The sequence below is a fragment of the Mercenaria mercenaria genome, chromosome 6, assembly GCF_021730395.1.
Source record: "Mercenaria mercenaria strain notata chromosome 6, MADL_Memer_1, whole genome shotgun sequence".
Taxonomy (NCBI): domain Eukaryota; kingdom Metazoa; phylum Mollusca; class Bivalvia; order Venerida; family Veneridae; genus Mercenaria; species Mercenaria mercenaria.
Genome location: NC_069366.1, coordinates 32,946,104 through 32,959,474, shown reverse-complemented (window position 1 = coordinate 32,959,474; position 13,371 = coordinate 32,946,104). Strand labels below are relative to the sequence as shown.

Here is a 13,371-nt window from a genome sequence, read left to right as displayed (position 1 = left end):
CTGTCACCTCGACCTTTGACCTTCTGGCTCCTAAACGATAGGGGTCACTAATTTGTCACAGGTAATCAGCCTACGATGTTCGACAGTCTTAAGCAAGCCTTCTCCCGATGTTGACTGGAAACAATTTTGGCCTGCATGCAATTCCCTTACATATTGACCTACTGACCCAAAAACGTAACAGTCGTAGGTTCAATCATTTTCTCTTTTTTACGAATTTGTTTCTGGGTGAAAGCGACCTTTGACCTCAAAAACAAGCGGTGTCACCGGACTAAAAACAATTCCAAAGGTAAGACATTCTCCAGTTATTTCTCATAAATCATTTTCCCACTAAATGACCTTGTGGTTTGACCTTAGGCCTATTGATTATGGAAACAGAAGAGGTCATCAGGTGATCAGATGCAATCATGACTTCATATAGATCTAAACCTTTCCTAATTATTGACCACAACCCGTTTTTCAGTCTCAAAATCACTGTGACCATTATCTTTTACCCCTAAAATAGTAGGAGTCGTATGCTGACCACAAACAATCCCTAACTGAAGGCAAACCACTCTTATATTATTGATTAGAAACCAGATGTGTACCGACAAATACATGGATGGACATGAGAAAAACAATATATCCCAACTCCTTTGAAGGAGAGTATATAACGAACAAAAGCTCAGACATACTATCACATTTTGAACACTTTACAATGACTTATAAAATAAATAACATCAAAACATTCATAAATTATTATAAATAAATGACCAAACAACATATAAAGTACACGGCTCGTATGCACATATAGATCTCTTAGCGTAACAAAGAACAAACAAACACAACTTTCTTTACTGTCTTTTATTTATTTTTCCAATCCTTACAGTAAACTTTAATTCTTACTAAAATATAGGGGATTTAAGACGAAGAAGCCTGAATAAAGAATAACACAAAAACAAAAAACAAAAAAAAAAAGCAAGCTAGAGCTAATATATGGATGGGAGGTGTTATGGAAAAATGGACCACCTCCAAGAAAGACAGGTTGATAAGGAATGATGTTTAAAGATATCCAATGGCTATCATTCACTAAAATATTTTACATTTCGGTATTTACTTCAAAAGTATGAATCATCATCAAATATATTTACTTTTGTTAAATATATAAATTAATTGAGCATGTAGAGCTGCATTCATAATTAATTCTTACACAACCCAATTTGTTTCCTATTAAACAAAGAAGGCTGAAAATTGTGTATTATTATACAATTCATTTTTCTGACGTCACATTTATTACGTCATGGCGTCAAACGGAAAAGTGGCGTGCTGGAAAAGAAACCAACGGAAAACAGGCAAATATTTGATGGACATGTCGTCAAGGATGTACATAATAATCCTTGACAATGTGTTAGAATTGAAATATGTCTCAAACAGTGACTTGCTCTTGAATAAAATCACTGTTTGTTGTTTAGATACGTATTATTATTATCACTTGGGCTGCACCCTTGTGATATAATTCGTTCGCACCTAAACTCCAAACAATGATTTTATTCAACGATAGATCAGTGTTTGGGATATATTATTTCATAAATAGCATGCTGTAACAGTCGATTGTTTCAAAAAGCTTCCAATTATTTAGTGGTAGTAGGCCTACACATTCATACTGTGTTAAAGCTATACATGTATACAGTGTGTACTATTTTCAACCTAATGCATAGTACTGTTTATACAGATAAAACTTGTTAATTTTATGTTTACCTGAACAATATGTAGTATTTGTTCATGTTTTCAAATAAGAAATTTGGTGTAGTATACCTTTAAATGAAACTGAAAACTAAAATAACCCTAAAAGCTGTGAAATCATTAATATTCGTAAGGAACTTATTTTAGTGGATTTTGTGTTTGTATCAGGCCACAAAATTCAATCCAAACGAACATTTAAAATTCCAATACATTATCATCTTCAATTTATATCCCCATGAAATAGCTTTCCACGCCATGAGAAAACCAACATAGTGCATTTGCGACCAGCATGGATCCAGACCAGCCTGCGCATCCATGCAGTCTGGTCAGGATCCATGCTGTTTGCTTTCAAAGCCTATTGCAATTGGAGAAACCGTTAGCGAACAGCATGGATCTTGACCAGACTGCACGGATGCGCAGGCTGGTCTTGATCCATGCTGGTGGCAAATGCACTACGTTGGTTTCCTCATGGTGTGGCTCATATAATTTCAAGCCCACAAAATTAAATGATTTCACAGCTTACAAACATGTATAGTTTCTGGAACAGTGACTACTGTGTCTTATGCAAAATTAAACTGCCTTAGTGGCCACCTGTATTAAACAGACACTTGTGTTGAGCAGCCAGTAAGCTAACTTCCTAAATTGACATTTTGTCCTAATTTCCACCTGATTTAAAAAGCCACATTATGTCATTGTCTGGCTGGGTTTGACTGTAATACTACAACAAGAGTTGACGGAGGACAGCAATGCTCGACTATTTAAAATCTTGTCCCTAGAAAGAAGTTAAAATAATGAAAACATAGAAAACAGGTATGAGAAGAGAATATTAGACAATGTTTCACTGTAACACAGTATTCTACTTTATAGCTTTGACAGAATAATTCATTTACAATGCAATGATGATTAGTAGATAAACCAATAAAACTTAACTGCGATGGAAGGTAATAACACTCTCAGGTCCATCTATAGAATCATTTCAAAGCATATTCAAGAAATTGCATGAAAAGATCCAGAAGCAGTGCCGGGCAGCAGGTCTGCCATAGAGATTCACATGTACACAGATATATAGACTAGCCACTAGACTGATAATAAATATATTTCTATATTTTTCCCTTTTCTTGACGAATTCAATTTCATAGAAACAAAAACCAGTCTATTTTAGAGATTTTCACAGAGGAATGATGTTGAAATTATCAGTCTAGTACAATCCGAAATGCTCTATGAGAGATGACTGGCACCTATGGCTATTAAATTACCCGTGGATAATTTGGTACATCATGCCAGAGGTCAAATGTTATGCTGCTGATCATAAATCTGTTCACCTAACTGATTTTTAATGGTGATAACTGAAGAACCATTCTCATCTAGAATAAACCATTTTGCTACTTTTGAAATCTTGATGTAATAAGTTTATTTTACTTAAAGGATTCTTCTAATCAGTAAAATTCTGAAACTGAAGAATGGATTTTAAAAGTTTCTTACAGTATGTCATTATCAAAAGCACATTTTAAAAGATATGTTGAGTTCAAGTTTATTCAAACGATAAAGAAACTGTTTTGTGTAATATGTGGCAAAAAAAAAAAAAAGATAACGATTGCTACCATATAAAATTGTTCAAAGGTTTTAATAAAACCAAGACTTGTTGTCCCATTGGAAAGCCAGTTAATAGTTTATGTAGGAATTTTCACAGACATTTTTGTACTGAGCAGTCTAAACTCATGCATATAGACAAAATTATGAGAAAGCTGTACCAAAATTGAAAGACACACAAGTGTTAGCAAAAATGATTTCTATTCAGTGACCAAACACCGTACTGCAGTCACTGCAGCACCAAACAAAAAAGATGTTTTATTTTCTTAACGAAGATTGATAAATAACAAAACTATTGAATGTCAAATTAATGCATATATGGAAGGCTGGTGCACCATTCTAATTGCCAGATATCTTATACACAATGTAGCTAAATACAATATTCTCTCTCTCATAATTTTCTAATATCTAATGTTTATTGCTAAAAGATAATGCTAATTGTCCATTACTTTTATGAAATAAAGATCTACATCATGTCTTATGAGTCTGATTTGAAGCACTTGCATGTTTTACCATGTCATGCCAACATTGGACAATACATGTAAGCATTCAGCTTTGTATGGAGGGCCAGTGTGCCATGCTAATTGCCGAATGTAATTTTAATGCTGAATGCCAATAACTTTATGCTAAATTAAAATTATTTAATGCTAAATGCTATTATTTCATTAAATTATTTGTTATTTAGCATTTGGCAATTAGCATGGTGCACCATCCTTCCATAGTACTGTTTTGCCATCACATTTGACAATTATGACTCAACGTTTAAGATTTAGCATTTGGCATTAAATATTTTGCATTTTGGCATGTGGCATTTTTCAAATGAAAGGGTGGAGGTATAATGTTAACTTCCTAATGCTATATATTTTATGCTAAATATCAAATGCTTACTTGTATTTAGAGTATTAAGTATTTTTGAAGTTAAAATGAAGTATTTGGTAAATTGAACAAGCCTATGAAATTGGACATAGGATATAGACTGGCTCAGTTCACAACATTTAATCATAAAAATGTAAAAAGATATATCATAGTCTAGAAGCTAGTCTAACAGATATACACAAAGAAATTAACATCTAAGAACAAATACTTTCTCTCTCACTTGTCCCACTGTTGGGATTTTTAATTCTTATTTTTTCAGATACACTACACATGCAGAGTATAACAAATAAAGCCAGAAAAAAAACTTCTAAAAACAACTTCATCATATGAACACAGATTAAAATATATGCCTGCCAAATATGAGAGGCAGTTTGTGTCACTAATGGAATCAGTCAAAAATACAACTGAGTCGAAAATATACATAACAAGAAAAATACTAAACTAATCCCATGGACATGGAACACTTCAAAAATACAGATACTTTACAGAGTAAAAATTCAGCGTATTCCTAAACTGAAACATAGAAATACATTTCTGAGAGTCAAACATGCAGACCAACTTTAGACTTGTACTAAAATTCTTGGGTACCAGTATAAACAGTCTCTGTCTATATGTACTATTGTCTACCTGTAATTTCACACTCTGACTTTAACCCTTACCATGCTAAATTTCTATAATGGACTGGTCCATCTTTTAATTTGGGCAGTATCATTTATCATTTGAAGGGGTGTTTACTGAAAATTTACTGACTGGATAGCGAACAGTGCAGTCTGATCATGGTCTGCACTGGTCGCAAAGGCAGAATTCTTTGCCGCCAGCAGGCTAAGGGTTAAAGATATACTATGATCAACTTTCAATTAATCATCAGATTTAAATTTCAATCCAGAAATTCCTCAACAAATGTATTTAACTTGGCTAAATATATGCTGTGAAATCAATGATATACTGTAAAATCATTAAATTTCGCGGGCATGAAATTTCGTCGTTTTGGTCAAAACGGCAATTTCGTGGGGATATGAATTCGTGGATTTCGACTTTTGAACATAAAAATGAATGGGAATTTTACTTGTTGGTTGGGATTAAATTTCGTTGATTGACTCAACCACGAAATCCTTGAAAATTAGTCCCCCACGAATATTAATGATTTCACAGTACGCGTGTGACCAATTTTCATGGATTTCCTGTTTGCACCAATCCGCAAAATCTAATCCCAATGAACACGTAAGATACCCATACATTTTGTCCTCAAACACAGAAATCCATGAATTTATACCCAAACTAAATGGCCATTTTACCAAAAAGAATGAATTTTAAATCCATAAAATTAAATGATTTCACTGTAAACTAATTGTGTACGCAGGACTACATCAACAATACTTATTGCCTTTTGGAAAAAAAACTTAATTTTTCAGTGGTAGTACATATTCATATCATGTTTAATTATACATATTTCATACGATTTTTTACCTAAGAGGAAAGGTTATAAGAGTGGACACACACTTTTAACCTAGATGGCAATCCTTTTTGTACACATAAATGTTTTAATTTCATGTTTACATTAATACTGTGTAGTGCCGGTAAGTGTTTTTTCTTTCTTTTTTTTTTACATATAAAAGTTTGGGCAGAGTACAACTTTAAAGAAGTAATGGCAAAATAAAGAAGAAGAAATGTAAGTATAAAGCATAATGACATTTCTGTTACTTTTTTGTCACACAGTGAAACACCATTCACTTAAACACTCAGGCTCACTCAAGCAATTCGAGTATTTTGCTTATCTTCTGGACACCATGACAATAAGTGTTTCACTGTAGGTGGAATTTATTTTGTCAATTCTGCTATTTACTGGTTTGTGTTTTACTGGCATGTTTTATATACTGTAAAAACAGTAATTTTCGCTATATTCATGAGGCCCTACATTTCGCGAAAATTAATCCTCACGTAAATATTTACCATTAATATAATTCAAATTCAAGTACGATACCATCTTTAAAATTTCAAGAAAATTAAACCTCGAGAACATACTCAAAATTTCAAATTCGCGAAATTTTGACCCAGTGAAAATATTTGCTTTCACAGTACTGGCTTGGAACCAGAAGCCGAACAAAAATTCCATGTTTTACATTCATTATAATTTTTTCAGAAATTACTTGACATAACTGAAACTGACACCAAATATAAACTTCAGCATGAAAATGCTGAAATAAAATGGTTATTCTACGTGTCCAGAAACTGGCCCTGTCCACATACTTGTTCCCGACCAGTAATTCTAAATACATTGTATCACATATAACAAATCCTGAAAAATGTGTACTACAAATCATATGAGTACACATCTGTATTCAAGAAATAAATAAATTATACTTAAAGTTTACAAAATACAGGCATAACAGAAAAGCATTTCATGTAATAAATAAATATCATGTACAGTACATATCTAAAATGGTACAATTGGTACATGCTCTTAAATATTCTAGAAATAGTATATAAAAAAAAAAGAGAGTAATTCTACGTATTTACATTTATTTTATGCTAACTAATGACTGTATTCTATTAGTTAAATATTTTCATATCTCATCACTCACACTGTGAAAATATGAAATCTATATTTTCACACTGTGAGAGATATAGCTCCGCCCCCTCATTACATTGTGTATGAATTTCAAATTATTTGCTTAAAACAGGATGAAAATTGTAGTCGCACTTTGTTCTTTATAGTATATTTCTCGATTCAAATTATTTTACTTAAAGAGAATTTCATAACGTTATGCAGCAAAAAATAAAATAAAATGGAACTTTATCTTGTATGCGTTTTTATAACGTCAAAGCTTGTCTGACGTCATGTCTGTTTACGCGTGTCTGTTTCCCGCGCTGAGATAAAAAATAGTTGCAAAATGCACATCTCAACGTAATTGAGCATTAAATAAAAAGAAAATTGGTTTATTTTTCGTGAATATTGAATATATCTCACCTCGAAGTGAGAAAATTTTCACATTTTCACAAAATATTTGAAATTTACTCACTTCTTAGTGAGATATATTCCATATTCACTCAAAACAAACAAATATCCTCTATATATACATGTATAACAAATTCTTAGATCAATGGTCTCCAGTCAAGATGACTATATAACAAACAAACAAAAATTTTCAAGAGAAGTAACCGTTTGTTTGTTTTTTTCTCAAAATGTTGCGAAAAGTCAAAGATACAAAACTGAAGGTTCTCCATTTTGAATCGCCAATTCACGAAGTCATATAAACTGATGTTTAACAACTAAGACTGGATCAATCATTTCACAAAATTGTAAGGTGTAATACTAGTCTGATTCACTTACTTACATTTTCTTGTTTCTGCTAATCGTGGTTCAAGTGTTTTTTCAAAGGACAAAATAAGGCTTTCCTGACAGGATAAATGATCACTGTCATCTTCAAAAAATATTTCAAATGAATTCTCCTGCTTAATGATACATAAACAAGGAGCTGCGTTCAATAAACGCTTGATGCCCCCGGTGGCATCCTTGTCGATACAAAGCAGCCTAAGTCCAAAATGAGGTCAAGTTCAAGGTCAAGGTCAAACTGAGGTCAGGTGATGTCTGAAGATGAGGAATGGTCACAGGATACATCTGCATTAGTATAAAGTCATTCTAGTTAGGGGTATTGATGATAGACGAAACGTGTCCAATTTGGTTAACCTCGTACGGACGGACGAACGGATGGACAGGACAATCACTATATGCCTCTCACATCAGTAGATGCCGGGGGCATAAAAAGGAAGAAAATGTAGGTTAGGCATTTTAAATGGTGACCATGGATGCAAGATATAACAATTTACAAAATAATAACAAAATAAAACATGAAAACTAAAAGCAGTTTTTCTGCATATGAGCATTATTAACCCTTACCCTGCTAAATTTCTATGATGAATTGTCCATCTTTCAATTTTAGCATAAACTGTTAAAAGGGGTGCACACCAAAAACATACTGACTGAATGGCAAACAGTGCAGATCATGATCAGACTGCATAGATGTGCAGGCTGATCAAGCTCTACACTGGTCGCAAAGGCAGAATCAATCATGTCCAGCATGATAAGGGTTTTAAAGGAAGGTAATTCAGATAAATATATTCATTGGCTAAACTATTAAAATAGAATTTTCTAGATGTGTAAGCTTAAAATAGTTATAACAAACTCTGAACCACCTTTAAAATGTAACACATTTTTGACATTCAGCCAAAATGAAATATACTGTGAATATATAAGCAATATTTTTTATAGCAAAATAAACAAAACTTGCTGAGTATAATTTCTGATGTTTCATTTTGAAATCATTCATGTGTGAAAACAGAGAAAATAATATAGGGTCTATATCTGTTCTGTAATAAATTTGTTACCATATATCAATTATGATGAAAATTCCCTATCTATCAACTGTTGGTCCTAAAAACCAGTTTTTCTTTCTGTTAACATGGGTGAGTCATTAACTTTTTTTAACTCCAGGCTCAAAAAAGGTGCTTTTACAACGAACATTAACATTTTAAAGTATCACGTTCTAAATGATTGATCTAATTACACATCTTCTGAAGTTTAACAGAAAAACAACATATTGTTTTGGTAATATATTTCAAAGTACTGATAATCGAAATTTTAGGCTCACTTTTTAAACTAATAACGAAACAGTTTTAAGGAGAGCACATTGGTTAACATCCAAATCTAAATGTTCCTTTGCAAAAGTATAGGCTGTTTTGATGTTAAAAAGGCAACAAAAAATCCACTAAAATCATTATGATGAAAAATATTCACTGATTTGATCAACCTATCAGGTGAAAGTAATGATTTAACAAATTTTAAATCATCTGTGACTTTCATAACTTTGTGGTGTATATCATTAAATATGAAGTATACAAATATGCAAATAGGCATTTCTTAATTTAATCCAAAATCTAAGTCTAAAAACAGGACTCATTTAGGGCTATGTAAGTAATGAGCTTTTAAAGTGGTTCAGTGTTTATGTTTTTATCATAGCCAAAAAGCCGTAAAGTGAATCGCCTCTAAAACAACTGATCCCAGAGCAGAGTTTATGTTTGGTTTTGAGGTGTTTTAAGTTTGGAGTTGTTGTTTTTTTCTATAGAATTTATGCAACAAAGAATCTTGATCTTGTTTCCTTAAGTTTACTATGTGTTTACAATTTTAGGTATTGCAGAGTGACAGAAGGGTAAAAGCTTCAGTCCTGTCTAAACGAAAAACACTAGTGACTGATGGTCACCATTCAAACTGACAAGCTTACAGTTTTTGGAGAAGAAAATTAAAATTTTCTTGGGGTTATGTTTCAAAAATGTCTCTAAATTTCCTTATTTGAGCTAAAAGGAAAAAATTCAAAGTTGCAATTTCTGGCAAGTATGTTTTTTCACAAATATGAGTATCAACCAATCAAGGTTCAACATTCTTTTTCAAATTATCCAAAAAGGCTTTTCTGATTGGATTGGTGGTTCTTCAAAATTCCAGAAAAGCACTTACTGGTACTGAATTCCTGATGACCAACAAAATCTTATAAGTACAACATTGGGAAGGAGTAAAGTTAATATTTATTTATTTGGGTTTTACGCTGCACCAACACAGCATAGGTTATATGGCGCCAAAAGGAGTTATGTTAAACCTCAATTTCTCCTTTACAAACTAAACAATTTGGCACTTATATATCATATTGCAATGCAGGCAAAAGAAATATCAAAGTCCTTTAAAATCCTCACTTTTTCAGTTTAAATGAAGGAGCTTTATGATGAAATACATCAAGTTTATCACACTTTTTTGCAGCAATATAGAAAATACCCTGTACAAATTTAACAAATAATTGGTTAAAATAATTTGAAGAAGACTTCTATCATTTCATTATCCCTTAATTTGTTTGTTTTGGGTTTTTCAACAGTATTTCAGTAATGTAACAGCAGGCAGTTTACCTAACCAGTGTTCCTTGATTCTGTACCAGCACAAAACCTGTTCTCTGTAAGTAACTGCCAATTTCTCCAAATGAATCAGCATTTGAGGACGAATAATTTCAGATGTCTTTCATCATATCATCACGCAGAACATACGCCTCGCCCAAGAATCAAAATCACAACCCTTGTGATCCATAGATCTGTGCTCTCCCTACTGAGCTAAGTGGGTGGACTTTATCCCTTAATGTAAATGCATGCTGTTCATGGGATTATTCGTATTAGATTTCCAATTACTGAGAAAAGCGACAAAAAATTGGCTGTACCACTGGACTACTATCGGGTACCTTGGAAATTTAACAGTTTGCACAAAAGTTCATAAATCTCACACTATCTTACTAACTTTTGTTTGAAACTAAATGGAATATCACAATATTTCAACTCAAAATCCTAGCATAATCATGAAATTCTGCATTTTTAAGAGTATGATAAACTCCCTTGATCAGTATGAAGACATAATAATGTAAATATACTAGTATATATTTCCGCATCAAAGCAACTTTTTCACAATTAAGTTTTAAAATTCTATCTTGTATCTATATCTTTCTGTGTAAAGTATTTTGAATATTCCTTGTACAGCACTAATTTACATTCAAAACACTTGCTATTTTCTATTCTTTGTTTTCCATTTTTTTATTTCAAAAAGACACATCTTGGTTCAATTTGAAATGCAGAAACATTAATCCAGGGGGTCCAGAGAAAATGTTTTTTTTATGATCTACATTTGGACCCCGCTTCTGCGCATATCTGAGCTACCTCCTTGTGACATATGCAATTAATCTTTTTTTGGTAAGATGCCTTTTAGGAGCTAAGTCAATGTTTTATCTTTGTAAGTGCTGTTTTGGAGATACCACAATGATTTCTCTTTGTAAGATGTCAACAGGTTGCTAAACCAACAAATACTATTTTTATATCACATTTCTAGCATGTCAGGATTAATTGAAATTTTCACTCCCCCTATGAAAAAGTTGCTTTAATGCCATGTATAATATAAATTTGCAGAATGTTTCTGCCAGATCACACTTTTTATTTCTCCAGCTGAAAGCACTGACAGTATTACCGGACTTTAAAAGTCAAACTCACTGTTAATGTCTTATGATCTTAAGTCCGATGAAGAAATCTATAATTCTATATACAATGTCTCTTATACAAATATCAAGTCAAACTTGAGTATATAAAGTAACAAGAGCACCGCCTTGCGGGTGCTTACGCTCATCTGATTTCTTTTGTATAATAGAAATATTGTCCTACCCATGATTTTCTAAGTCTAAAAAGGGCCATCACTCTTGAAAAAAGCAGGATAGAGTTATGTTTCTTGATGTACAGTGTCCACTTATGATGGTGAAAAACTGTTGCAAGTTCTAAAGCAATAGCTTTGATAGTTTATGAGAAAAGTTGACTTAAACATAATATTCAACCAAGAAAATGATTTTTCTAAGTCCAAAAGGGGCAATAATTATTGCAAAAAGCAGGATGGAGTTATGTTGCTTGCTGTACAGGGTCAGCTTATGATGGTGAACAAGAGCTGCAAGTTTTAAAGCAATAGCTTTGATAGTTTAAGAGAAAAAGTTGACCTAAACATAAAACTTAACCAAGAAATCTGATATTTTCTAAGTACAAAAGGGGCCATAAATCTTGCAAAAAGCAGGATGGAGTTATGTTTCTTGCTGTACAGGGTCAGCTTATGATGCTGAACAAGTGTTGCAAGTTTTAAAGGAATAGCTTCGATAGTTTAGGAGAAAAGCTGACCTAAACATTAAACTTAACCAAGAAAACTGATTTTCTAAGTCCAAAAGGGGCAATAATTCTTGCAAAAAGCAAGATGGAGTTATGTTTCTTGATGCACAGGGTCTGCTTATGATGGTGAACAAGTATTCCAAGTTTCAAAGCAATAGCTTTGATAGTTTAGGAGAAAAGTTGACCTAAACATAAAACTTAACCAAGAAATCTGATATTTTCTAAGTACAAAAGGGGTCATAAATCTTGCAAAAAGCAAGATGGAGTTATGTTTCTTGCTATACAGGGTCAGCTTATGATGGTGAACAAGTATTCCAAGTTTCAAAGCAATAGCTTTGATAGTTTAGGAGAAAAGCTGACCTAAACATAAAACTTAACCAGGCAACGCCGACGCAGACGCCGACAACCGCTCAAGTGATGACAATAACTCATCATTTTTTTTCAAAAAATCAGATGAGCTAAAAATGATTTCTTTCTCTGAAGGAATGATATGAAATATAGAAGTTTAAAATCTAATATAATTAATAACAGTGCCTAGCATATTTGCCCTTTTCGTTATGCATAAGAAATTTGAAAAACATTTTCTTCATTTAGTGGATAACTCTCCATAACTTACTAATTCAGCTGAAATCTGATGAAGTGATAAAAGACATGTATTCTTAAAATTTGGCACAAAACTGACCCACTCCTAAGTCATATATATATGTGTGTGACCTGACGCAACAAAGAGGACAAATATGGTAATGTATGTTTGAAAAACAATGCATAGTTTAAGACCACATAAAATATCAGCTTTTGTTTCCTCCACCGCAACATGAGCGTTTTTTCGGCCTTGGCTCCTCTTGAGTCTGTGAGTGACCTAAACTTACACCTGTATGACGTGGTCGATATATATCCTCCGCAGGCAGTTTTCTAGCTGTAAAAGTAAAGACATAAAGGTGATCATATTTTGTGAAGACTTTTAAAGTAAAACTAGAGCTGTCAGAGGGGTGATTAATACCCCCCAAAATACAGCTTTCTCAGAGAAGACAAACCTTTCATTCTAAAATGACAACCTGAATTAAAACAAGAGCACCGCCTTGCGGGTGCTGACGCTCATCTGATTTTTTTTGTGTAATAGAAATATTGTCCTACCCATGATTTTCTAAGTCTAAAAAGGGCCATCATTCTTGCAAAAAGCAGGATAGAGTTATGTTTCTTGATGTACAGTGTCCACTTATGATGGTGAAAAACTGTTGCAAGTTTTAAAGCAATAGCTTTGATAGTTTATGAGAAAAGTTGACTTAAACATAATACTCAACCAAGAAAATGATTTTCTAAGCCCAAAAGGGGCAATAATTATTGCAAAAAGCAGGATGGAGTTATGTTGCTTGCTGTACAGGGTCAGCTTATTATGGTGAACAAGTGTTGCAAGTTTCAAAGCAATAGCTTTGATAGTTTAAGAGAAAAGTTGACCTAAACATA

The 13,371-nt window shown here is 32.9% G+C and overlaps 1 protein-coding gene across 1 annotated transcript in view; it reads right to left on the bottom strand.

Moving 5' to 3' along the window:
- Window positions 1–825: 825 nt before the first annotated feature.
- Window positions 826–13,371, bottom strand: part of LOC123550196 (ras-related protein Rab-22A-like) — a 30,960-nt gene continuing 18,414 nt past the window's right edge. Inside the window, exon 7 of the mRNA XM_045338632.2 lies at window positions 826–12,823. Within this exon, the coding sequence (XP_045194567.1) occupies window positions 12,696–12,823 (128 nt within the window). The 3' untranslated portion in view covers window positions 826–12,695. The remainder of the gene's footprint in view (window positions 12,824–13,371) is intronic.